The following is a 27,585-nucleotide window of genomic DNA, read 5'->3' as shown; positions in this document are numbered from 1 at the left end:
GTTGATTTGCTGTAAACTGTTTTTCTAAACCCTAATAACCACAGATTCATATTTGCTGCTGCACACACTGATGAACTGTTCTCACACTCTGTACTTTATTGTCTTGTCTTTATTGTTACATAAAAAACCTTCCCTTCACATGAACTGAAGACCAACAGTGTCAACCCACCTTGAGGCAACGTTCTCACAGTTTGTGTATATTTATTCAGTAAAGGAGACGCACCAGAGTGATAATGTGTCAACAGCTAAAATGTATATATTCATTTGTTGGGTCATTAACTAATTCATTGGCTTGTTAAATAAGAAATAATGATAATACATTTCATTTATAAAGATATTTCAAGTACTTACAGACACTTTACATCAGTTAAAAGTAAAAAAAAAAAAGATCAAAATCAACAAAGTTTGATCAAACTAACAAACTGGCAACATTACACACGTTTGTTCTGTCATGAAAAACCTTTTTTCAGGACAAAACCACAAGTCATACATATGATCGTTATGAGATAAACTATTATGATGTTTCCTATATTATCAGCTCATACAGTGAACATGACTGTACTCCTGTCTGTAAAGATTAAAGCTGCTGCCCTCTAGTGGCAGCAGCAACACATTGCATCACTACTGTTTGTATCTCAAAGTTTCAGCTTTCCATTATTTGTCAGGATAAAGATTTTATTCCTGAAATCAGTCAATATTGTACAATATAGTGGATCAGTTGGTAGAGTCGGTTGTCTCAAACTGAAGGTCTGGGGTTCGATCCCCAGCTCCTGCAGCCACATGTCCGATGTATGGTATTAAAGAGGTAGGCAAGATGAGGGCCATCCCCAAGGGAAAGATCCTTCCCCTGGGAAACAAATCTAGATAAACTCTCCATGTTAGGTTGGTATGCAAACAAAGGTCAACATGAGATGCTTGATAAACAAAAAAAAATATTTAAAAAGGTAAATGACAGGTAGATGGGGATGTACAGATAGTCTGCCCACAAGGGAGAGCGCTTTCTCTGGGGAAATAAACTCCTCCTGAGAAGACCCAAGAAAGGATAATGGGAGTAGTGAGCCATGGTCCACATAATTTTGGAAAATGGTTGGTGCATTTTGGGGTCATACTGGCCTAAAAGAAAATCCCAATGAAAGGAGATAGGGACAAGTGGAGAGTCCATCAAGAGGTATAGACGATTTTTGGGGACATAAACTTACATAAACCCTGTCTGAGAAGATCCTTGATGGAGAAAGGAACTAGAAAAACATGGAAAACCAGGCTCAAAAAGGGAGTAGAGGAGAAGCAGAGGTAGACATCCTTTTCTTGGGATAAACACTTTAAAAATAAAATCTGATTTGAATTATGTTGTTTACCTGTCCCATTATGCTTGAGCAGTAAATAAGAACATGGTCCCTGTAAGGTAGGTAAACAGGAACATGGTCCCTGTAAGGTAGGTAAAGAGCAACATGGTCCTTGTAAGGTTAGTAAACAGGAACATGGTCCCTGTAAGGTAGGTAAAGAGGAACATGGTCCTTGTAAGGTTAGTAAACAGGAACATGGTCTCTGTAAGGTTAGTAAACAGGAACATGGTCCTTGTAAGGTTAGTAAATAATAATAATAATAATACATTTTATTTAAAGGCGCCTTTCAAAGCTCTCAAGGTCACCTTACAGAGCAGAGATAAAAAAACAACAAAGTAACAACACAACGATAGAATTAACATTAAAAACACAAATGTACAGGATGTAAAGGAGTTATGAGAACGGGTGGAGAATGATCAGACTGAATATGCCAGTTTAAAAAGATGTGTTTTGAGATGAGATTTGAAAATGGAGAGAGTGTCGATATTACGGATTTGTGGTGGGAGGGAGTTCCAGAGGTGGGGGGCAGAGCGGCTGAAGGCCCTGGACCCCATGGTGGACAGGCGGGCGGGTGGTGCAGTGAGTTGAATGGAAGAAGAAGACCTGAGAGTGCGGGTAGGTATGTTGATGTGCAGGAGTTCAGAGATGTAAAGCGGAGCAAGGTTGTGGATGGCCTTGAAGGTGAGGAGCAGAATTTTGAAGGTGATGCGATGTTTAACCGGGAGCCAATGAAGCTGCTGTAGGACAGGGGTGATGTGATTAACAGAGGGCGTTCTGGTGATGATGCGAGCGGCAGAATTCTGGACCAGTTGAAGTTTGTGGATGGACTTGAGAGGGAGACCAAAGAGAAGGGAGTTGCAGTAGTCAATGCGGGATGTAACCAGGGTGTTGACGAGGATGGCAGTACTGCTGGGAGTGAGGGATGGGCGGAGGCGATTAATGTTACGTAGATGGAAATAAGCAGACCGGGTGACGTTATTGATGTGAGCTTGGAATGATAGTGTGCTGTCAAGGATGACACCCAGACTCTTAACCTGAGGGGAAGGGGAAACTGAGGAGTGGTCAATAGCCAGTGAAAAACTGTCAAGTTTGGAGATTGTTGATTTGGTGCCGATGAGGAGAAGCTCGGTTTTGTCACTGTTTAATTTGAGGAAGTTGCAGGTGAACCAGGATTTGATTTCTTGCAGGCAATCCGTCAGGGAAGTGGGCGGGAGGGAGGAAGTGGGTTTGGTGGACAGATAGAGCTGAGTGTCATCCGCATAGCAATGGAACTGGATGTTATACTTACGGAAGATATGGCCAAGAGGAAGGAGATAGATGATGAACAGAAGGGGGCCCAGGACAGAACCCTGAGGAACACCGGTGGTGACTGGAAATGGTTGGGATTTGAAGGTTCCGAGTTGAGTGAACTGAGTACGACCAGAGAGATAGGATGAAAACCAGTGCAAGGGTGTGTCAGTGATTCCGACGGAGGCAAGTCTGTCAAGGAGTGTGTGATGGGAGATGGTGTCGAAGGCTGCACTTAGATCAAGGAGGATGAGGATGGTTAGAAGTCCGGAATCAGCTGCCATGAGGAGGTCGTTGGTGATTTTTACGAATGCTGTCTCTGTGCTATGGAGGGGGCGGAAACCAGACTGGAACTGTTCATAGAGGTTATTGTCAGACAAATGAGTGTGAACCTGAGATGCAACTGTTTTTTCAAGAATTTTGGATTGGAAGGGTAGATTAGAGATAGGACGGAAGTTATTGAAGTCATTTGGGTCTGCAGCAGGTTTCTTAAGTATAGGGGTTATTGAAGCTGACTTGAAAGAAATGGGAACAAGACCAGAGGTGAGGGAGGAATGTATGATGACCATTATTAGGGAAGACAGAGGGGGTAGGCAGGCTTTTACTAGGACAGTAGGGAGAGGGTCTAATGGACAGGTAGATGGTTTTGATTTCTGAATGAGGTCAGATATTTCAGCAACAGAAGGAAGTTTGAAACTTGAAAGTGAGTGAGAGAGAGGAGGTAAGAAGACTGGGAGAGATGAGATGTTAGGAGTCAGTTGCTGGTGAATCTTGTCTACTTTAGCAGTGAAAAATGACATTAAAGAGTTACAATAGGCGGTGGAAAACAGATGAGAGGCGAGAGAGTCCGGTGGTCGTAGAATGTTGTTGACGATGGAGAATAGTGTCCTTGTATTCCCTTCACCTGAGCTAATGATACCTGCGTAGTGAGTTGATTTAGCTGTAGAGAGACTGTCCTTGTAGTGGAGAATGTGGTTACTGTACATTTCTCTGTGAATAAGAAGTCCAGTTTTCTTGTAGAGACGTTCCAGGCGACGACCTTTTGTTTTAAGTAGGCGAAGTTCAGGTGTAAACCATGGAGCAGAGTGGGTGAATGAAACAGTCCGGGTTTTTAAAGGAGCCAGGGTATTTAAGAGGCTATGAAGACCATCATTGTAATGAGAAACCAGTTCATCGGGGGTGGATAAACAGTTTATGCTGGGGAGGTTGTCAATGCCACTGGAGAGAGCAGTTAAGTTAATGTCCTTGATGTTGCGATATGAAATGACACGTGGCAGATATTTTTTGGATAGTGTAAGTTTGACATTGAAAGATATTAACATGTGATCAGAAATGGGAAGGACATCTGCAGCGCAGTCAAGAGGAGTGACACCAGAGCAGCAGATTAAGTCCAAGATATGTCCTTTGGAGTGTGTAGGAAAATCAATATGTTGCTGCAATCCAAAGCTGTCAAGGCAGGATGTAAAGTCCTTCGTCAAGGCATTGTTAGTTTTATCCATATGTATATTAAAATCTCCCAGCAATATTATGTTAGGGGAGAGTGAGCACAGATGAGTTAAAAATGAAGCAAATTCATTCAAGAAATCAGTATTGGGCTTTGGTGGACGATAGACAGTGGCCACTATGGTAGGTGTAGGCCCATTCAGTTGTAAGGCAATAGATTCAAAAGACAACTGAACAGGGACAGAAACAGGCGACACTTTCCAATTCTCGCGGTAAACTATCGCGAGACCTCCCCCTCTGCCAGAGGCACGGGGTTGACAGATGTAAACAAACCCTGGAGGGGTACTTTCATTCAGCTGTGAAAAGTCATTAGGTTGTTGCCATGTTTCGGTTAAACACAAAAAATCAATCTTACGGTCAACCAGGAGCTCCTGGAGGAGAGGACCTTTGCTGGTAAGAGAGCGGGTGTTGAATAATTCGAAGTTGACATCGTTGTGGTCGTGTTTGACCCTGACATTAGCCGACCTGGCTAGGCTGGCTAGGACAGTGTGGTCAACTTTCCGGCTGGAGTTTCTTCGGGGGTTGGCGAGATGAGGACCAGATGGATTGTATTGGTGTGGAGTCGTCAATTTGAAAGCCCCGTCGGGAACCACGGTGGATATATTTCGGACGGGCATGACGAGCGATGTCCAGGTAGAGATGCAAAGCCGGTGGAGGATCGGACAGGTGGAAGCGTAGTTGCAGGAGCTCAGCGGCTGTGTAATGGAGTACCGCTGCCGTTGGGTTGAGGACCAACGACAGAGCAGTCCAGACGAGCACGGACCATACAAACATTTTATTAATCCACATTGTTGTTGCCGATGATGGACTGGATAAGGGCTCCGGCAGCAGAAGCAGCCCAGGTGAGGAGTGGGAGCCCTGCACGCAACAGGTAAGCTAATAGGCTACCAATCCAAATTAACTCACCGGGTAATCTGATCATTTGGAAGTATGTCCAGGGAAGAATACAACAAATGCAAAAAGGTCTGTAGATCAGCAAAACAGTCAGAGGAACTGGAGAGTAGCGGCAGCTAAACGCGCCAGCGTACACTCAACACTGATTTGTGAAAACAGGAACATGGTCCCTGTAAGGTTAGTAAACAGGAACATGGTCCCTGTAAGGTAGGTGAACAGGAACTCTGATGAAAGGTATCTCTTTGGATAAACCCTGTTTGATAAATCCTGTCCTTATAAACGACCTTCATCCGTACTTACAGAGAATCAGGGGGGGAAAGGCTCCTGATGGGGGGAGGGGCAAAGAAGAGATTTTTACCTCATGGAGAGAGCCTTCTCTTAGATTTAAGGGATAGTTAAGGCATCATTTTTGTGGTTTTGTTTGAGGTAACGGTCAAAGTAAATACATTAACCACCAAGAGAAGGCTCAAGTTCAACTATTATTAATTTTCGTTGTTTGAGACACACCCGGTCTCTTGTTAAAAAACCTGCTCTTTGAGGAACTCAGCAAAACATGAACATCCATCCTTCTTTCAGTGAACTCCATCTGATGGAAAGATTTCTCTCTTCCTTTTAATATTTTTTGTTTTTTATCACCTTTTATTGTGTAAGTGTGTATGAGAGAGGGCTTTAATGATCACTCATTGTGAAGCTAGTTAGAAGATGTATCAGATGTGTGACACTCACTGTGATGGCTGGTTAAGATAATGCTCCTAATGCTGTTTCTGTTCTTCCTTATTTACATCCTTAGAGGTTTTTCTGTCTACGTGAACGAAGAACCAGAAAAACTGATGATGCAATACAAGGTATGATCTTTTTCCTCATCACATCAGGCTTGATCAGATGGACTAGATGAGGTCTCCCCTTTGTTCCCACTAGTGTGATATGTTCAAGCGTTGTCTGTAAAATTATCTGGACCAATTACAAAAAACATCTTTCTTTTTTATGGAGTACTCTGTGATCTACTGAATCTTCAATTTGTCTTGGTTTTATTTTACATATAGTACAATGTCCAATCTGCTGTCACTTTAAAGGAGGAAACTCTGTGTTGTATTTTCCTGTTAAGCTTCTTTGTTTATAACTTGGCAAATACAGATCTGTTGCAACATGATCACGTTGGGTCTATGATATTTTATCTTTGACTCCAACCAGGCTGTAAACATTTTAATAAACTTCTGTTTAAGTTATTTCTTTAAAAGTATACATTGTTTGAAAGGTTTAAAGAAAAGGTTATTTGAGTTTAGCTTTAAATGATGGCTTTTGTTGGCATGCATTTTTTACCACGTTAAAATAAGTTGGACCAACACGACTAAAAGGAGTCGGACGCAACCAGAGTAAAGAAGTTAAAACAACTTGAGTAAGTCACGTTAGTCCACACCTAGTAGAATACATTAATGAACATTTTAAAATAAGATAGGCCTGAACCATAATGAATGAAAAACAATAACACAAACACATTCAGCTGACCCATCCTAATTATTTTATGTTGACTTAACAAAATTCCTTGATGCTAAAAGAACACATTTTAATTTGATGGAAATGGTTTCCATACTTTTATTACGTTCAGCCAACAAACTATTTTGTTTGAGTGAATTTGGACTCGTCAGCTGAGCTGTCTGAGAGTTTGTTAAAGTGAAATGAGACATTCAAAGATGCAGCAGTGTCCTTCTTTTACATCACTGAGACTACAGGGAGACACTGAGGACCACTATCTACGGAGAGCCTGAAGGGACAAAATAACATGAGATTACTCACAATGAACTAGTTAATGCTGACAGCACTAATACATGTCTAAACATAAATAAAATTCCCCCGTCCAGTATCAGCTGATAGAGACATGAACCAGACTGTAAACATGTTAATCTCTGCTGTAAAAACAGACTTTTGAATGGGTGTGTATGTGACTTCCAGCCTCAAGCAGACCCTCGAGGAACTGCAGGATTGCTTTATTTTTCAACACCAGAGGTTTCCGCTTGTCCTGAATACCACTACCAGCATCATCAAGGTACCTTTGCAGTTCCCCAAACTGACCATAAGGTGGTGCTCTTTCTCCTTTAAGTTAGACACAGACAGACAGAGATCCACCTTCTGAAAAAACGTGTTTGAAATCCAACAAACAGTCATGAAGGAGGAGTTTATTTAAAGATGTGACACTGAGGTAACACTTTAAAGACTCATGTTATATCAGATGTGTCTTTTGTTGTTAATATTTTAAAGTTTTCATCATAAGAAACATCAAAGTGTGAAGAAAAAGACCTCTTAAAGAAATGTTGAAGGTATGAAAACAGACTTCATCAGTGCAAACAGAGTTATTCCTTTTGAAGAAGTTTGAAAATACATTTTCTGAATTCATGAAATGAGCAAAGACATGCTGTTTGTCTCCTTCTTTTACATCAGCAGCAGAAATAAGAACAGACATTAAACATCTATATATAATTAAGTTACAAAAAACACCTGCAGAGGTAAATAAAAGAGTTTCAAATTATGCAATAAAAAAAGTTATATAAATATTCAGATTCTTAACTTCCTGCAGACTTTCAGAACTTTGAATAGAATCAGGGGCTGATGGAAGATCTGAGGCCTCTGATAGAAACCACGTGTTCCTCGTCTGATCTCTCAGCTCGTCCTTGTTTGTCCTTTGCAGCGTCACAGCGTTACTTCTCCTTGGGTTCACCAGAGGAAACATCGCAGCTCCAAAATGCTTCTCCTCCCAGCTGCCGCCCTGTGCTGCCTGTGTTCAGGTGAGTGTTTCCGGCCAATCAGGAGCCCACAAACTCTACCTTTACCAAACACCGTCACACTAGCATTCACCTGTCTGACCCTCTCTCTGCAGCGCTGGTTTCCATGGCAGCCGAGCTGATTCAGGATGATTTATCATTGACCAGGAGAGTCGATGAAGCAGTCTCCTTCAGCTGTGGAGGAACTAATCTGTGTCGCAGTGACTGGGTACATTGGTACCAAAAGAAAGACACAGAAACATTCAGAAAGATTGTTGAAATTAACGGGAAAAGTGGTAAAATAGCGAAAGGCTACAATCATCCACAGGAAGATGATTTCTCAGCTGTGAATAAACAGAACGGCTGGGAGCTGCAGATCCAGAGAGTTAAAGACTTTCATTCAGCCACATATTACTGCTCCTGTTTGGTTAGGGTTAGTGGTCTCCACAGTGAGAAATGAGGCGAGCTGCCTGAACAAAAACCAACACATGAACAGATGTCACTCAGAGTTAGTTACAGGAAGAGAGCAGTGAACCACAGCCCAGGTTCACATGTTTCACCTCCATCTCAGCCAGAGTCACAAACACTGAGGGATTTATTCTATCACTGCTGATGGGACGCTTTCATTTTAGAATAACATCGTTATTGTTAGAAACAGAAACGAAAGAACATGAGATGAGATGCAAAGAGAAATCATTAAGATCAGAACCAACTAAAAACATACTCTAGATCAGAAAGGTTAAATAGATGTGCAGCTGGTCTCTATACTTATGCACACTTTACGAACAAAGACCACACCAAGAAAGTTACTGATTTAGAATAGTTTGTTGTATTATGCATGAAGGGTTGGATAGATGAATGGATGAAGGTAAAGACCCTGACACACCAAGCAGACGGCAAAGAACTAGTGGGGACGAAGGTCGCCTGTGGCGTCGTCTCACGTCACCTTAAAAGATGAACATGGCGCTGGCGTTGTCAGCTCTTGGTCTTTCAGTGGAAAAAGAATAGAAGAGGAGGAGGAGACAGATCAGGAGAAAGCTCACTAATGGGTGAAAGCATGGATACTACAGAGACATGCTCAAGGGGCTTTCCTGAACCTGAGAGGAGAGCTGGAGAGAAATGAAACCTCCCAACAGCCAATCAGAGAGCTTCCTCTCACCGACCACCGATTCAACACGTGGAATCGTCTGAAAAAAGGCAGGTGGGGGCCGACATGTAGCGACAGAGCCACACTGCACAAAAAACTAAAGAGACGGACGACGATCTCCTTGGTGTGTCAGGGCCTTGAGGGTGGAAGGGGGGTAAGGGTCGGGAGGTGAATGAAAGAAGGACGATGGACTGGTGTCAGCTGATGTAGAAACGACGTGATGAGACCAGAGGGGTCGAGACTCTGGGTCGGGGGTCGTCTCTTTGTTGCTCTCTGTATGGACCCTCGTGGTTCCTGGGGCGGGATGTGAAACCAGCGTCAGAGGAATAGGAGTGATGAAGGCTTAAGTATGTATGAAATGGAAATGGGTTGTGTTTGAGGCGTGGTCTTTGTTCCTGAACCAAGTTTAAAAGACGATCTTTAATGATGTCACAGCATAGCTAAACGCTGAGATTGAACAAAGCCATGGAAACACTTTCTATATCTCCTGTACAAAATACTTCCTTTGTGGGCAACAATTTGCCTTAAGATAATTCTTTATTTGGTCTTTTTGTTGTTAATTACTTTTAGTTTTTGCTATGAGTATATTTTTGCCTGCACTGAGGAAAAAAGGGAGACACATTGGTGTTACTAAAAATGTGTTTATTTTGTATGACTAAAAGAAATACTCAACTTTTGTCTGCTCCGATTTTTAGGAAATGTGTGCTCAAACTTCTCACACATGTTTTGAGGAGCTGTGAGACTTATTTAAACTGGTTGAAGAGGAGGAGGATATGTGACCTTTAAAGGAGAGAAAGAAAACAATGCTGGAGAGAAGAAGTCTGGGTTAAATTGCTTCACCTGTTAAGTATAAATAACAAAAAGTAAACTTTTGATTTTGAACATTAACAATGAAAGTTAAACATGTTATAATCACCTGTTCTCTCTGTTAGTGGGTCATTTACAGTGAAACACCTTTGCAGTGATCTGAATGAACGAGGTGAATCCTCTGAGTACCAAGAATGTCTGTGCAACATTCAAACCCAAGTGGACAAAACGATTGGACTGACAGACATTGATGTCCACAGAGAAACTCTGCTAGTGTGTCTAATATGTGAAATATGATCCTGCTTCACAATCTGGAGTCCTTCAGCAGCAGACAGGTTTTTGTATCAGTCTGTTTCACTGTGGGAGTACTCATCTTCGGCTCTGGGACTAAACTGTTTGTCACAGGTAAGAATAAACATTCATTTCTTCAGTTTTTACATTAATGTCTGCAGCTTCAGAGTTTATATATATTTATATAAATATGTATTTATATATGCTGTATATTTCTCATTTTCAGTAAACAGTTCTTGCTGCTATGCAACTCTTGTTACATTAAAAATATCCATAATTACTTCAAAAGGTTTAATCACGCTGCATATGCATCATCGTGCATTTTACAGATCTACAGATTTTGATTCTCTCAGTTACTCAGCAGCACATCGTTTCATACAAACACTCCCGAGCACAAAGACAGCACTAGGTGGACACACGGCATTCTGTTTATTTATCTTATCACTTATTTATCTTGAGAGAATGACAGTTAATTTTCTGTGATGACAAGTTGATATTCCTTCTTTTTTCTCAAGAAATTAGTGAAGAAATTAACTCGTTATCTCGAGAAAAAACATCCAAAAACTGACTAATTATCACTGAAAACTGAATCAAATGTGTAGTTGCATGACAGATTTGGGCTTCTGTAAAATTGAATTTGTTGTGGAATGAATGGACAAAGTCGCTTTTGTCTCGAGCATAATGTTGTCTTAACAAGGAAAATATATAAACGAAAGAAAGAGTCAGAACCAAAATTATAAAAAATTTAGTTTTTCTCCCTCTAATTAAAAGTTTTCTCAAATTGAGTTCCTGTAATCCGTCGTCTGCTGCAGAATAATCCTCATTATTTTAATCAAAGTCATCTCAATCCTCATTCAAAGTCACAAACTGGAGGATTAATGCAGATTAAATCTAAACCTGACCACCTGAATTTATCTGATTTTCTTTTATTGTTTTGTTCTTTTGATCGACACGTTCTTTGGATCCGATCCAATCCGACCTTTTACATGTGACCACCTTCCTTTTGAACGCCTAGGCTCTGGAATAAAGTCGAACATCATTGGAGTTTTAGGTCAACGAAACTTAAAAAAAGTAAAAGAAGTTTTTCTGATGTTACAGATTTTAAAGCCGGGCGCTACGACGAGTTCCTCCTCCAGCGAAGAAACATTAAGAGAGAAACACGGAGGCGTTTTCTTTTGTGCAATTAAATTACAAAACATCATGTGATATAAAATGGTTTTGTGTTAAACAAAATGGAGTACATGAATGTAATTTTTCTTTTATAAAATAGAAAACTTAATTAATAACCTGTAAAAGTGTAAAAAAAATAAGAATAGCATTATTCATGATGGTTAATTTGACACTTCCAGGACGATTTAAAATAAAACTCTAACAAAAGAAGATACTGAATAAAATATTCCAATATGTTTCATTTATATTTAAAAGAGTGATTAGAAATTACTGTTAATCTGTGTATCAGTGTTGTAGTACTCAATATCTGTCTTGGTTTTTAGACCACTTTTTGAAGGTCTCTGGGTTGAAAGCATTTATAGTCGGTCTTGTCTCGATCTCAGTCTGGGTGGACTCTGGATTTTAAATCAAGACCACCACTGATCGGCTATTTTTCCACTTCATTACTGTGATTAGAAGGAAACGCCTCTTTCTAAAGGAACAAATAACTTTAATTAATTTGTAGTTTGATTTTTATCCCCCGGTTACGGACCAGTCGAGATCGAGAGACACACAAGATGATGACATTTTTTTAATATTTATTTTTGGGCTTTTTTGTACCTTTAATGGAGAGATAGACCATTGGATATAGTCAGAAATCAGGGAGAGAGAGTGAGGAATGACATGCGGGAAAGGAGCCACAGGTGGGATTTGAACCTGGGCTGCCCAATTGGAATACTATAGGCTCCGTACATGGGGCGCGCGCACTAACCACTGTGCAACCAGCACCCCAAGATGGTGAACTTTGAGAGATATTTATGGGCTTGGTCTTTACTTGGTCTCGGGTATGTCTTCATCTCGGTTAGTGAGGTTTTGACTAATATACTAGAATGGGAAATAGGTAAATTAGAAATGATTCATTATTTTTTCATTCATTTGGTTATCTGATGAAAAAACTTATGGATTGTTCTTTTTTTTTAAATTTCTATTTTATGTGAGTTTCAAAAATAGAAAATTAAATCACGGGCCAAAACCTTAAAACCCTTGTACCTCAACTGTTTTAGAGACTCAGTATAAAAAACATTTTCAACAAGTTTAGTGATCAGCGTGTGTGTGTGTCTTCAGATGAGCAGGTGGTGAAACCCGTTGTGAGCTTGTACCCGGCAGCATCGAGAGCCCAGCTGGAGGAGAAGAGCTCTCTACTGTGTGTGGCCTCAGCCATGTTTCCTCCTCTGGTCCAGATCTCCTGGAAAAAACAGAAAGGGAGCGGTCCTCTGGAGGATGTGAACCCTGCTGATGTGAAGCAGCAGGAGCTGAGGGAGTCGGGGTGCAGCGCCTCCATCTTGACGATCCCTCAGAGAAAGTACAACCCTTATAAATACCTCTGCTCAGTGCAGCATGAGGGGGGCACAGTGAATGCTCAAACAGAAATAGGTAATGAAGGGTTGGTGTCTGCATTCAGCAGTGATTCAGCTTCATGTGGAGACGATGGAGCAGAGGACTGATGTTTATTTTTAACTCCTTCTGTTTGACAGAGGTCACAGTTCCTACGACCTCCAGTCCTCCAGAGAGAGAGCCGACAGAGAGTTAGATCAAAATCTGTTTATACTTACCTTTAAGAACAAACAAACTCAGTCAACGTACATTATTACTCTTCTCCCCCTACTTACATTACCTCTGGTGTACCACAGGGTTCCATATTAGGGCCAATTTAGTTTGTATTTAGATGTCTCCAAGGGAGTTTAGAATCTAAAATCTTGATGATTACGTCATGAAAGGGTCCGGCAGAAGTTGTGTGCGACTACGATATAATCACGAGAGACAAGGGAGGACTGTAGTTATGGCGACCAGCGGCAACCCAGCGTTTTTTTCTTCTTTTGTTTTCAGTACAGATCATCAGTGCAGCACTTTTCTGAAACTTATATCCATATAGCTACGATTGTGTCTACTTTCCTATATTCTAAAACAACTTCCACTTCCTTCTCTTTCACAGACCGCCGTCCGTTGGAGTTTTCAAATTAAACTTTATTAACAATTGTCAACGCTCCGACCCGATTTCACTCGTACAGTGTGAGCTCTCTGGCTGTGCCCGACGATCAGGTCGTACAGTGTGAGCACGTAAATCGCAAGGTCTGGTCGGGCGTGTAAACGATGCAGTCGAACAGTGTGAGCTGACATGCCACTCTGACTTTTATACAATCGGGGGAAAATCTCATAGTGTGAGCCAGGCTTTAAAAGAACATTGCCATAGTACAAATGTGAAAAGACAAAGGCGTGAATAATCCTTTTTAGGTCAGGGAAAGACAGAGTTGATTAAATTTAACCAATGTGTCATTACATCAGACTCTGAGGTTTGTGAGTGTTGGAAATTAACCTGAGAGCAAAGTCCATGTGAAATTAAATTCCAAAAACAGTGGTATTCTTCATATGTTTCTGTATTATTAACGCCGACAGTTCATCAAAGCAGCTTAACTTTTAGCAGCTATCTGTAATAAACGTTTTTTCTGCTCCTTCCTTGTGCCAAACAAATCTTAAAGATCAGATTTCAAACACTGAAGTAGTGGGGCCTGATGGAATATATTTTTTATGGGGTCAGTTATCCCTGGATAAAATGATGAAACTCTCTATATTTGTAAAGCTTAAGCCATGTCTTTTTGTCTGTCAGTGTCCTTTCAGTCTCAGTACAAGGTGAAGCTGCTGACGCTGCTGTACACGGTGCTGATACTGAAGAGTCTGGTGTACTGCTGTGGACTCTCTCTGCTGAGGATCTTCAGAAACGACAAACCGTCCATCCACTGAACTTGTGCTGACTGATCGTCTTCTGATGTTGCGTGCCGTAGTGTTTTGTAGTTTTTATGAAAGAAGTTGTTTGTGAAAAAGTAAAGCTCTATGCTGATGACACTGTGTTTTTTGTACATAAATGAACGTACTGCAGGGTGGGCTACCTTTATCATTTTATTCCATTTACAGCTTTTATCAGCAGTCCAAAATGTTGTCTAAGAAGTCCAATACCTCAATCTTGTGGTTTATCTTCTTACTCCTGTAGTTCACAGACATTTAACAAAAATGAAAATGAGTCAAGCAGATTATTTAAAAGTACATCACCGGGCTTGGGGGCATCAATCAGCAATCACAATCAGCAACTGAATCAGAATAACTTTTATTACCAAGTAAGGCCTGGCTAATGTAAGAGCCCACACATGACGACAAGTAATGACAGATTTCCCAGTTCAGTTCTTATAGTGTGTGTGGAGAGCAACGAGATGACCGACTCAGCTAACACACTCACAGATTCATTCAACAACAGTCTCCACTCTCAGAACTCGTTATCTCCCACGGTCGAACGCGATTTAAGAGTAAATAAAAATGATGGTCAAGCTAAATGTGGCTAGCTGGTAGCTGGTACTCCTGTCCTTGTCAGTTGGATTGCGCTTTGTTTTACAGACACGTTGTGTAAACACTCGTGTTGTTACAACAAATCAACAAGTTGCTCCTCCATTTATAAAATTCATCTAACTTTAGGCTTTGCATTTGCTGTCGTTGCCATGGTTATGTTTGTTTTGCTTCTGGCTTCAGTCAGCTTGCTTCCCGATTGGCTATTCTGTTTAAAGTGGCAATTCACAGAGTCCATGCTCGGCCGTCCTCTGTGTTCTCCCAACACAACAGGATGTCTGACAATTTAAAATTGGGGCGGCGGGCTTAAAATCACACACTTTACACTACAGGAACATCTGGTGAGATAATCTTTGGAACTATCAGATAATCAGGCTTTTGTTGAATTTGGTCAGGAGGGGAGAATCGGCCCCGAAATCTGCCCGATTATCTTGTTGTGTGTACCCCACTTAATGTTACATATATAACACAAACGTCTATCAGATTGTATCGTATATAGAAGGAATTTGTCTTGGTGTTATTGGTACATTATTTTTTATAAAACTCACATGAACAGCAGTACTGCTACTGTCAAGAAGTGGAAAGTGAAAAGTAGAATTACTGTTACATACCAGCATAAATATAAAGCTAAATCAAATAAAAGAGTAAAAGATGTGTCTTTGGTGTATGAAAGGAGCTGTAAGTGTTTTGTTTTTCTTTTTAAATAAAAGTCTGTGTTTTTAAGGATTTCATTTCGCTTCACAATAAATATGTAAAAACACGATCAGCGTCTTTGGTCATGAGTAATCCGACTTTGTAGCTTTAAATAAGCTTGAATATTATAGCTTCATGTTTTCTTGTTCTTGTCTAACTTTTTATAGAAGTATATATTATATATTTTTTCTCTGCATTGAGGTTAAATAGTAAAACAGAGTTAGACAGAAAGCTGATATTGAGAGTTCTGAGCACTAAAATCAAACTGAAGTTCCTGGAATGATGCTTTAACCAGAGTCGATGGTCGTAACTGTCGCTGTGTGATTAAACTGAAAACCCTTAGCTAACAGAGAAGAGGCAGCAGAGCAGGAAACCCACACAGCCTAACTGCTGCAGGGGAGGAAGTGTTGATTTGCTGTAAACTGTTTTTCTAAACCCTAATAACCACAGCTTCATATTTGCTGCTGCACACACTGATGAACTGTTCTCACACTCTGTACTTTATTGTCTTTTGTATTGTTACATAAAAAACCTTCCCTTCACATGAACTGAAGACCAACAGTGTCGACCCACCTTGAGGCAACGTTCTCACAGTTTGTGTATATTTATTCAGGAAAGGAGACGCACCTGAGTGATAATGTGTCAACAGCTAAAATGTATATATTCATTTGTTGGGTCATTAACTAATTCATTGGCTTGTTAAATAAGAAATAATGATAATACATTTCATTGATAAAGATATTTCAAGTACTTACAGACACTTTACATCAGTTAAAAGTAAAAAAAAAAAAGATCAAAATCAACAAAGTTTGATCAAACTAACAAACTGGCAACATTACACACGTTTGTTCTGTCATGAAAAACCTTTTTTCAGGACAAAACCACAAGTCATACATATGATCGTTATATGATAAACTATTATGATGTTTCCTATATTATCAGCTCATACAGTGAACATGACTGTACTCCTGTCTGTAAAGATTAAAGCTGCTGCCCTCTAGTGGCTGCAGCAACACATTGCATCACTACTGTTTGTATCTCAAAGTTTCAGCTTTCCATTATTTGTCAGGATAAAGATTTTATTCCTGAAATCAGTCAATATTGTACAATATAGTGGATCAGTTGGTAGAGTCGGTTGTCTCAAACTGAAGGTCTGGGGTTCGATCCCCAGCTCCTGCAGCCACATGTCCGATGTATGGTATTAAAGAGGTAGGCAAGATGAGGGCCATCCCCAAGGGAAAGATCCTTCTCCTGGGAAACAAATCAAGATAAACTCTCCAAGTTAGGTTTGTATGCAAACAAAGGTCAACATGAGATGCTTGATAAACAAAAAAAATATTTAAAAAGGTAAATGACAGGTAGATGGGGATGTACAGATCACAAGGGAGAGCGCTTTCTCTGGGGAAATAAACTCCTCCTGAGAAGACCCAAGAAAGGACAATGGGAGTAGTGAGCCATGGTCCACATAATGTTAGGAAATGGTTGGTACATTTTGGGTACATTTTTAAAAGAAAAGCCCAATGAAAGGAGATAGGGACAAGTGGAGAGTCCATCAAGAGGTATAGACGATTTTTGGGGACATAAACTTACATAAACCCTGTCTGAGAAGATCCTTGATGGAGAAAGGAACTAGAAAAACATGGAAAACCAGGCTCATAATGGGAGTAGAGCAAAAGCAAAGGTAGACATCCTTTTCTTGGGATAAACACACAAAAATGATTCGAATTATGTTGTTTACCTGTCCCATGATGCTCGAGCTGTAAATAAGAACATGGTCCCTGTAAGGTAGGTAAACAGGAACATGGTCCCTGTAAGGTTAGTAAAAAGGAACATGGTCCCTGTAAGGTTAGTAAAAAGGAACATGGTCCCTGTAAGGTTAGTAAATAAGAACATGGTCCCTGTAAGGTTAATAAACAGGAACATGGTCCTTGTAAGGTAGGTAAACAAGAACATGGTCCCTGTAAGGTAGGTAAACAGGAACATGGTCCCTGTAAGGTTAGTAAACAGGAACATGGTCCCTGTAAGGTAGGTAAACAGGAACATGGTCCCTGTAAGGTAGGTGAACAGGAACATGGTCCCTGTAAGGTTAGTAAACAGGAACATGGTCCCTGTAAGGTAGGTGAACAGGAACTCTGATGAAAGGTATCTCTTTGGATAAACCCTGTTTGATAAATTCTGTCCTTATAAACGACCTTCATCCGTACTTACAGAGAATCAGGGGGGGAAAGGCTCCTGATGGGGGAGGGGCAAAGAAGAGATTTCTACCTGATGGAGAGAGCCTTCTCTTAGATTTATGGGATAGTTAAGGCATCATTTTTGTGGTTTTGTTTGAGGTACCGGTCAAAGTAAATATATTAACCACCAAGAGAAGGCTCAAGTTCAACTATTATTAATTTTCGTTCTTTGAGACACACCCGGTCTCTTGTTAAAAAACCTGCTCTTTGAGGAACGCAGCAAAACCTGAACATCCATCCTTCTTTCAGTGAACTCCATCTGATGGAAAGATTTCTCTCTTCCTTTTAATATTTTTTGTTTTTTATCACCTTTTATTGTGTAAGTGTGTATGAGAGAGGGCTTTAATGATCACTCATTGTGAAGCTAGTTAGAAGATGTATCAGATGTGTGACACTCACTGTGATGGCTGGTTAAGATAATGCTCCTAATGCTGTTTCTGTTCTTCCTTATTTACATCCTTAGAGGTTATTCTGTCTACGTGAACGAAGAACCAGAAAAACTGATGATGCAATACAAGGTATGATCTTTTTTCTCATCACATCAGGCTTGATCAGATGGACTAGATGAGGTCTCCCCTTTGTTCCCACTAGTGTGATATGTTCAAGCGTTGTCTGTAAAATTATCTGGACCAATTACAAAAAACATCTTTCTTTTTTATGGAGTACTCTGTGATCTACTGAATCTTCAACTTCTCTTGGTTTTATTTTACATATAGCACAAATGTCCAATCTGCTGTCACTTAAAAGGAGGAAACTCTGTGTTGTATTTTCCTGTTAAGCTTCTTTGTTTATAACTTGGCAAATACAGATCTGTTGCAACATGATCACGTTGAGTCTGTGATATTTTATCTTTGACTCCAACCAGACTGTAAACATTTTATTAAACTTCTGTTTAAGTTATTTCTTTCAAAGTATACATTGTTTGAAAGGTTTAAAGAAAAGGTTATTTGAGTTTAGCTTTAAATGATGGCTTTTGTTGGCATGCATTTTTTACCACGTTAAAATAAGTTGGACCAACACGACTAAAAGGAGTCGGACGCAACCAGAGTAAAGAAGTTAAAACAACTTGAGTAAGTCACGTTAGTCCACACCTAGTAGAATACATTAATTAACATTTTAAAATAAGATAGGCCTGAACCATCATGAATAGAAAACAATAACACAAACACATTCAGCTGACCCATCCTAATTATTTTATGTTGACTTAACAAAATTCCTTGATGCTAAAAGAACACATTTTAATTTGATGGAAATGGTTTCCATACTTTTATTACGTTCAGCCAACAAATTATTTTGTTTGAGTGAATTTGGACTCATCAGCTGAGCTGCCTGAGAGTTTGTTAAAGTGAAATGAGACATTCAAAGATGCAGCAGTGTCCTTCTTTTACATCACTGAGACTACAGGGAGACACTGAGGACCACTATCTACGGAGAGCCTGAAGGGACAAAATAACATGAGATTACTCACAATGAAGTAGTTAATGCTGACAGCACTAATACATGTCTAAACATAAATAAAATTCCCCCGTCCAGTAACAGCTGATAGAGACATGAACCAGACTGTAAACATGTTAATCTCTGCTGTAAAAACAGACTTTTGAATGGGTGTGTATGTGACTTCCAGCCTCAAGCAGACCCTCGAGGAACTGCAGGATTGCTTTATTTTTCAGCACCAGAGGTTTCCCCTTGTCCTGAATACCACTACCAGCATCATCAAGGTACCTTTGCAGTTCCCCAAACTGATCATAAGGTGGTGCTCTTTCTCCTTTAAGTTAGACACAGACACACAGAGATCCACCTTCTGAAAAAACGTGTTTGAAATCCAACAAACAGTCATGAAGGAGGAGTTTATTTAAAGATGTGACACTGAGGTAACACTTTAAAGACTCATGTTATATCAGATGTGTCTTTTGTTGTTAATATTTTAAAGTTTTCATCATAAGAAACATCAAAGTGTGAAGAAAAAGACCTCTTAAAGAAATGTTGAAGGTATGAAAACAGACTTCATCAGTGCAAACAGAGTTATTCCTTTTGAAGAAGTTTGAAAATACATTTTCTGAATTCATGAAATGAGCAAAGACATGCTGTTTGTCTCCTTCTTTTACATCAGCAGCAGAAATAAGAACAGACATTAAACATCTATATATAATTAAGTTACAAAAAACACCTGCAGAGGTAAATAAAAGAGTTTCAAATTATGCAATAAAAAAAGTTATATAAATATTCAGATTCTTAACTTCCTGCAGACTTTCAGAACTTTGAATAGAATCAGGGGCTGATGGGAGATCTGAGGCCTCTGATAGAAACCACGTGTTCCTCGTCTGATCTCTCAGCTCGTCCTTGTTTGTCCTCTGCAGCGTCACAGCGTCACTTCTCCTCGGGTTCACCAGAGGAAACATCGCAGCTCCAAAATGCTTCTCCTCCCAGCCGCCGCCCTGTGCTGCCTGTGTTCAGGTGAGTGTTTCCGGCCAATCAGGAGCCCACAAACTCTACCTTTACCAAACACCGTCACACTAACATTCACCTGTCTGACCCTCTCTCTGCAGCGCTGGTTTCCATGGCAGCCGAGCTGATTCAGGATGATTTATCATTGACCAGGAGAGTCGGTGAAGAAGTCTCCTTCAGCTGTGGAGGCACTGATCAGTGTTATTATGACTACGTATTCTGGTACCAAAAGAAAGACACAGAAACATTCAGACGGATTCTTCGTATTGACAGGAGTAATGGAGCTTTAGAGAAAGGCTACAATCATCCACAGCAAAATGATTTCTCAGCTGTGAATAAACAGAACGGCTGTGAGCTGCAGATCAAGAGAGTTAAAGACTTTCATTCAGCCACATATTACTGCTCCTGTTATGTTAGTGTTAGTGGTAGTGGTCTCCACAGTGAGAAATGAAGCGAGCTGCCTGAACAAAAACCAACACATGAACAGATGTCACTCAGAGTTAGTTACAGGAAGAGAGCAGTGAACCACAGCCCAGGTTCACATGTTTCACCTCCATCTCAGCCAGAGTCACAAACACTGAGGGATTTATTCTATCACTGCTGACGGGACGCCTTCATTTTAAAATTATACTTATCAGGTGTTTCTTTTTAGAACTTATTTTATATTTAATACACAGATAAAACATTCTAATAAGAGCCTATAAGTGTCTTATAAGACATAATAAATGTGTTAATTCTCTCTTAACACCTATAGAGACTTATTAGTGTTAATAAGAATCTAATAAGGTCTTATAAGTGACTTATTACCTTTTATTAATGCGTGTTTCAAGCACCTTAATATAAAGTGTTACCCTGACTTTAAAAATATATATATATATATATTAAGTGGTGACTAGAGTCCAGGCATTACCTGCATCACTGGGGTCCATTTGACATACAATCTGTTTGTTTTCAGATGTAATCTGGCTGTGTTTTAATGTTTTAATCTCTGTCTCCACTGAGTTAGGTTGGGAGGTTGTGGTTTCAGTCAGGATGCTGGTATTGTTTTCTATGCAAAAATCTAAGCAAGGAAATCAAGTCTCTGTCCATGTTGGTATCAGGAGCTTTACCCAACATAAAGAGTGAAGGATCCAAGATTAGATTGAATCTGACTTCTTTCTTTTTGGACATTTTTCCAAAAGTCTACAACTTCCAGGTAGTCCCAGAATATGTGTGTAAAATCCCCCACTAGTCCACATCCCCTCCAGCACAACTCAGAAGTTCTGCTGTATTTTAAGGTGATGGATGGGGTGTTAAAGTATCGCATTTTGACTTTCCAGTCAAACTCCCTCGACATTGGACTGTTTGTTAATTTATGTCCCTCTTTGAATGATTCCTCCCATTGTTCATCTCTTATTATAATTTTGTATCTAGTTCCCATTTTTCTTTAACCCTCATGTTGTTATCTTCAGATTCATGTTACTTTGCTTTATACATTTTTGAAATCACACCTTTCTTTGTTTCTTTTTCTGTAAATGACATTAATACTTCCTCTATTCCAGAGGGTGCTCTGCAAATCCCATTCCTTATATTTCTGAAGATAACTCCTTAATTGTAGAAATGTATACAAATCTTGTGCGGGTAGACTAAACTCCTTTCTAAGTTGTTGAAAAGATTTCATGTTTGGTCCTTTAAACACTTGTGCTATATAAATCAATCCTTTGTTTGTCCACTTGTTGTATCCTGTATCCATAGTGGAGGGTACAAAATGGATTTACTGCTATTTTAGTAGCTCTACGAGTGGAGTTTGACGGTCCTGATTCATTTTGTACTATTGACCATATTTTCAACGTTTCCCTCGTGCATTCATTAGTAATCTTAACTCCCCTCTGAGACTTTTCTGTCAGAAAGGGAAGTGCACCTCAAGGTAAATTTGGACATGAGTTCTGTTCCATTCCCACCCAGAAAGAATCTGTATCAATAGTTATCTACAGGGCCGGAGTGGGACGCATTATCAGCCCGGGAGTTTCATGGCTCAGACCAGCCCACTTAAGTTCAAATCCTTTGTCTGGAGATATGTTATAATTCTATCTATTACAGTACATACCTAAGTCTGAAATAGTGCACTCTTCACTACCTTGTATTAAATAGTTTATTTGAAAAAGATATATATATTTATCATTTTCAATTCAAAGCATTAGCTGCCAGAGTCTCCCACAGGATTTTATGAGACTGTTGTGGGGGGACACCGTACTGCCTAGGGGGGTCCGGGGGCATGCCCCCCTGTGAGAAAAATGTGTACATTTTAAAGTTAAATATGAAGAGGCTAAATATATGAAAAACTTTGTTCTCTTTTAACAATTTTATGCTGTTATAGTAATTAAATACAAATTGTCAAATATATAAAATATGTAGCAAAGGTCAGATTTGATTGGAGCATGAAGTAAACTACAGGTAGCTCAATGAATGTTAATAAAAAGTGTATTGGCGGCATACTGTCAATATGATTATCACTCTTCTCCTGCTCCACCCTCTTGTCCAAATTTGGATCACATCTCTACAACATTCAGTGTTTTATACAAAAGTGACATTAGTGGAGGGACGCTGGAAGTCAGGAGAGCGAGTGTTGCCATCTTCACAGAGATGGCCCTGGGAGCGCTTAAAAAGGTTTTCTTTTTTCTGCGTTTCTTGTGTTTATTTTCTTTCTCTATACGGAGTGTGCTCTGCTCCGTGTGTGTGCGACCATGTAGAGACAGAAATGACATCCCGTCATGTAAACAAGATAAATAACATAAGTCTATTTAATCTGTTAAATAAAAGAACAAGGTATAGACCTGATATATGAGAGAGGTAACTTTAAATTACTGGGGTAAATTGAAAATGAAGTTAGAATTCTACAATTAGTGTAATGCAGTAAGTCTAAATAATGTTTTCCACATTATTGAAACGAGATAAATTCATCACAAAGCCTACTAACTGAGTTTATTTTTGAGATTGTTTTACAGCACTTAAATATAATATAATGTCAGAAATCATGATCAAATGTCCTCCTGTCAACAGTCTCTACAGTCCATTATGGAGTGTTTCAGTGCATTTTCAATCTGATTGTTGCCATAGCAACAGTCTGCTCCCATAGGGTTTATATATCCTCTACACTTAGTAATTTTAGTTGTTAATGTAAGTGTAAGATTTGATGGAAAAATATGTTTGTATGTGTCACTGTTTTTATTTCCCCCCATTTGATTTGGTGAAAGATGACAATTGTTTAACTAAATAGATGCTTCAGTGTCATGATTTATAAACTTGCTTCTGTGTTAAGGTAACTGCAGAATTCAAGAGGATTACAACAGTCAGTCTGGTGTCGAGGTTCTTCTCTGGGCTGGATGCTAACTCTTCACACTTTATCAGAATGTTTGGCAAGAAAGGTTTTCTGATTTGTTGTTGTTTTGCACTTCAGGGCAACCGTAGGTTTCCATATTAAATGTTGACACTTAATGATGCACTGTTAAATGGTTTTCTACTTAAAGTTTGTGAAAATGTTGAAGGAATGTATGATGCAGACTGCATCATAGCAAAAAAGCACTTATTTTAATGGCTACCAAGTCAAGATCCATTTTCAACCGAAGCTTCTGCCTGATTTTCTTCTTAATAAATTTTATATAATGGAAACATTTTGGATGTTTAGGCTGAATGTGGGAGGTTAACAGGGGGCAGGTTCAGACAGTGGTCCCCAGTTTTGTGATTTTCTTGCTTGTCTGCTTATGTTTTAAAACAGATAGCATAATGCACAATCTGTCAGCATTTCAAAGGTTGAATCTGGTTGCTGTATTTTCCAGTGGGCGCGCACTGTAGCTGTTCCCACTCAACGTTCTTGAAGCCAAAATACGCCGCTTAGGGGCGCTTCCATCTTGCGATTTTGACGTCATTTGGAGCCAGAGTTTGTGCAGTAGAGTCCGGGGGGAGGAGCCCTGGTAACACAACATAACAAACCACCGTATTCAAAGTCTAATATTTAAACACTGTGTTTTAAAAAATCCAGTTATTTTGATCATTATTGAAAACACGTGGGCTGCTGGGTCCTCTGGTTTTAATGAAATCGTTCTATATTGAAGCTATATTTAAGCTAGGTTAGCACCACAGACCGTAGGCTACAGGTGGTAAGATATGTTGTATTCTGTTAGAAACTGATAGTCTGCAATGTGAGTCATGTCTGCTTTTCTAATATATTTAAGTGAACAGTAAATCAATTGTTTTTTGTATCTTCATTTAGGCAAAGAAGAGATAAAAGCAGCTGGTCTGACATCTTCCACAGAGGTGAAGTGTAAGTTAAAATCATCTGTTAAAAGTTTATATCCTGTGATTTTGTTTTAAGTTTCATAAGAGGATTGTAAAAATAAGCTATTGTTAACAATACAGTCTTCTAAAATAAAAATCACACTGAGTCATACACCAGCTAAATGTTAAATAGAAAGGTGATGTTTTCTTTTCCATTTTACAATCAACAGAACCTAAAAATGACTCATTTCAACCTTCATCTGCACACCTGTTACAGAGGTCAGGCTGGGGTCACATAGTTTGAAGGAACCTCCTCCTTTTTTCACCTGTGCCAGATGCCCTGCTCATCCACTGTGGGAGAAATGACCTTACACCAGCAGCTCTCCCAGATGAAGAGTCCTCTCTGCCATCACCCAGAGGAGCTGATCGACGTCTGAAGAAGGTGGACAGAGTCTGGAGCTTTGTGACAGTGAACAGTGAGAAGGCTACCATAGTCATCCTCAGATAAAACACAGAGGTCCTGGTCAATATTTAATTTATTTTTCTCTACATGATGTTGTCCTGTGTTTGAAAGGCCAGATGCTGGAGGGTTGTGTTGGATTTGCTTTTCCATCATATTTTAACAGTCAAACAATCATCCAGGATCTCTTTACTTTATTTGATTTTTGTTTGGATTTCTTTGTTAAATTATTTTTTATACTTTCTCCTATGTCCCAGCAGTTCGACCTGATGGTCTCCCTTACTTATTTTCCACATGGTTAATGAAGCCAGGGGTTGTTTTTTGAAGATTTCTTTTCATAAAATGTTTAAATAAACTTTTTTTTAAATCTGATATGACTGTTTCTGATTAACTGGAGTACAACAACGTGTTGGTCACAGTAAAATAATTTAGCAGTTAAGTTTATTGCTCACATTTGAAAAGTCCTTGAACTGACATTCATTTCTTCTTGATCAACAACAGCTATGACAACAGCAAAGCTAACAGACGAGCTCAGCTTGTCACAGCCGGGCTCGTCTGAGATAAATGGCCTTCAAACTTATTCAATATTAAACATTTAAAGCCAATAAGCATAGCAAGATACGCATGAGATTCCATTTCCATTTATTCAATCACAGACTTGTCAAACAGTCTGGCATGTTGTGCTGCTGTTTTAAGAGTTAATAACTGAAGAGAAGAAGACCATCGAGAGAGGACAGGAAACACTCAGGGGACGAGTCCTCCATGTTGTCAGGGGACGAATCCTCCATGTTGTCAGGGGACGAGTCCTCCACGTTGTCAGGGGACGAGTCCTCCACGTTGTCAGGGGACGAGTCCTCCACGTTGTCAGGGGACGAGTCCTCCACGTTGTCAGGGGACGAGTCCTCCACGTTGTCAGGGGACGAGTCCTCCATGTTGTCAGGGGTTGTTGATGGATCTGAATCTGAGAGCATCTTCTGTAATAAAGAAAAACAATCACAGAGTTAAATGTAAAGTATAATGAATTTTACTGTGATGTTTCTGCCTCAGACCTGAAATCAGATCTGTCCTCAGGTTCTGCTAAACTTCAGGTTCTAAAGTTTGTTTTTAAGACAGGAGAACTATTTATGAGGAAAAACAAAATATATAATAAGACATGATGAATCCAATAATATGATCAGCTTTATGAATTTATGTTTTAAGACAAAAGTGTTCCTGCCACTTTCTATTGAAGATTATTTTAAACTGTCATCACATGGGCCAGCCTGATGAATTAAACTAATCTTAAATATTCTCATATAATCAGATTTGTGTGCAGAACCTCACCGGAGCTGGAATCAGAGTCTGGACTGCTTTTTCCTTTGAGCACTGATTTCCTTGAAGACAGAAAGAAGAACAATTTAAACATGAACTTCTTGTAGAACCATAGAGGCTGTTAAAATCTTCTGCTAGTCTTCCTTACATTTTAAGAAGGATTATAATTGTTACTAAAATTACTTTGATACCGATAGCGGTTACAATAACACGGTCCAATCATATGAGAGATCATTTTACCTTTGAGATCTCTGTGAAGGCGTTCTCTTCAGAATCAGCACTGCAAAGACAAGATGATGGTGTCCACCTTCACAAGCTGCTGCTTCAGTCTGGCTGCATCATGGTCTCCTACAGGAACACCACAGAAATACAATCAAAGTACTTCACTTTATTTATCAGAGGATGTACTGTATGCAAAGTAGAATCTTTTTTAGCTGTAATTCCTCAAAAAGATTTGAGACTGCTTTGTTATTTGAGAGCACAGATTGTTTCTTTTCCCTTCTCTCTGTTTGCCTGTACATGACCTTTCAGTGCTGTAGAAGATGCTACAGTAAATCCTGGATCAGCTGTGTGGATGGTGTGACTGTGTGCTAAAGCTTTGTTAAAGTTGTCACACACATACTCATATGCCTTTGGAGAATAAAAGTGCAGTGTGGTGGCAAACTGCTTTTTAAATATAAAATAGTATTTTATTGGTGAGGTGCCCCAATCAAAGCGTCCTACAGAGTAGCAGCAGCTTTAGAGGGAGGAGACGAGAGCATTATGGAGAGGAGCGCACCGCAGGGGGCGAGCTGGGGGAGAGACGAGGGACCTGAGAAAAAGGAAATCCCTGTTTAAAATATAATGTTGGCGAGAAGAGGGAAATAGGAAGACATAAATGTCAATGTTGAAATTCTTTTGAATACAGAGGCTGTGAATGTTCAGTTTTCTTTGGCTATAAAAAGGCAACAACAGCCTGTAGTTTAATCCTGGTGTTTCTCTTCATTAACGATTATTGAAGCAAAATGAAAAATAAATGCATGACATTTAAAACATATTAACATGTGTGGGGGAAAACGTGATCTTTATGTCTTCTTTGATTGTGCCTCTGTCTCCTCCTAACTACAATAACAGCAGCCTGTTGTGTGTAACACTGGTCTCCTGTATTAACACCTTCCTTTCAAAGGTGATAAATACAGATACAGTCACAATCACCTCAATGTTTGTCAGGTTTTGTCAATTTTTAGAACAATTTCTCTATGAGTGTCATTAAATTTACAATATGATCAACTTGTGACTGTTGAATTGGTCATGTGTGGAAGACAATGCAGAATATTTATCACGTTTAAGCAGCATGATGCTCGGTTAATATTACATTACACCACCGCAGGTTGTTGATGTTTGCGTTCACGATTCGGTTCGTCTCTTAAATCAGTAACAGTTATATTAAATCAGATCTTACCTTTAGTTTTATCTGGATCTTAAATCAGTAACAGTTATATTAAATCACATCTTACCTTTAGTTTTATCTGGATCTTAAATCAGTAACAGTTATATTAAATCACATCTTACCTTTAGTTTTATCTGGATCTTAAATCAGAAACAGTTATATTAAATCAGATCTTACCTTTAGTTTTAT

The 27,585-nt window shown here is 39.5% G+C and overlaps 2 protein-coding genes across 4 annotated transcripts in view; one reads left to right on the top strand and one right to left on the bottom strand.

The window, feature by feature from the left end:
• The first annotated feature begins 8,271 nt into the window (after positions 1–8,271).
• LOC110003702 (uncharacterized) overlaps positions 8,272–27,585 on the top strand; it is a 54,964-nt gene continuing 35,650 nt past the window's right edge. Inside the window, exons 1-4 of one of the 3 annotated variants that reach the window (XM_065953513.1) lie at positions 8,272–9,277; positions 9,626–9,772; positions 9,877–10,142; positions 12,303–12,611. In XM_065953513.1, the coding sequence (XP_065809585.1) occupies positions 10,031–10,142; positions 12,303–12,611 (421 nt within the window). In that variant the 5' untranslated portion in view covers positions 8,272–9,277; positions 9,626–9,772; positions 9,877–10,030. Of the gene's footprint in view, positions 9,278–9,625; positions 9,794–9,862; positions 10,143–12,302; positions 12,612–27,585 lie in introns of all 3 variants that reach the window. The other 2 variants (XM_065953512.1, XM_065953511.1) reach the window with 2 other exon arrangements.
• On the bottom strand, positions 25,274–27,570 carry LOC136178964 (serine-aspartate repeat-containing protein G-like). Its single transcript, XM_065953519.1, has 2 exons — positions 25,980–27,570; positions 25,274–25,630 (listed from the first exon to the last, which is right to left on the bottom strand). The coding sequence occupies exon 2, from the start codon at positions 25,625–25,627 to the stop codon at positions 25,355–25,357; it is 273 nt and encodes a 90-aa protein (XP_065809591.1). The 5' UTR covers positions 25,628–25,630; positions 25,980–27,570; the 3' UTR covers positions 25,274–25,354.

Source organism: Labrus bergylta, chromosome 4 (genome assembly GCF_963930695.1).
Source record: "Labrus bergylta chromosome 4, fLabBer1.1, whole genome shotgun sequence".
Taxonomy (NCBI): domain Eukaryota; kingdom Metazoa; phylum Chordata; class Actinopteri; order Labriformes; family Labridae; genus Labrus; species Labrus bergylta.
This window is presented reverse-complemented; position numbering and strand designations above follow the sequence as displayed.

Excerpts from the sequence above, each read along its gene's own strand:
- LOC136178964 (XM_065953519.1), bottom strand. The coding sequence starts at position 25,627 with ATGCTCTCAGATTCAGATCCATCAACAACCCCTGACAACATGGAGGAC.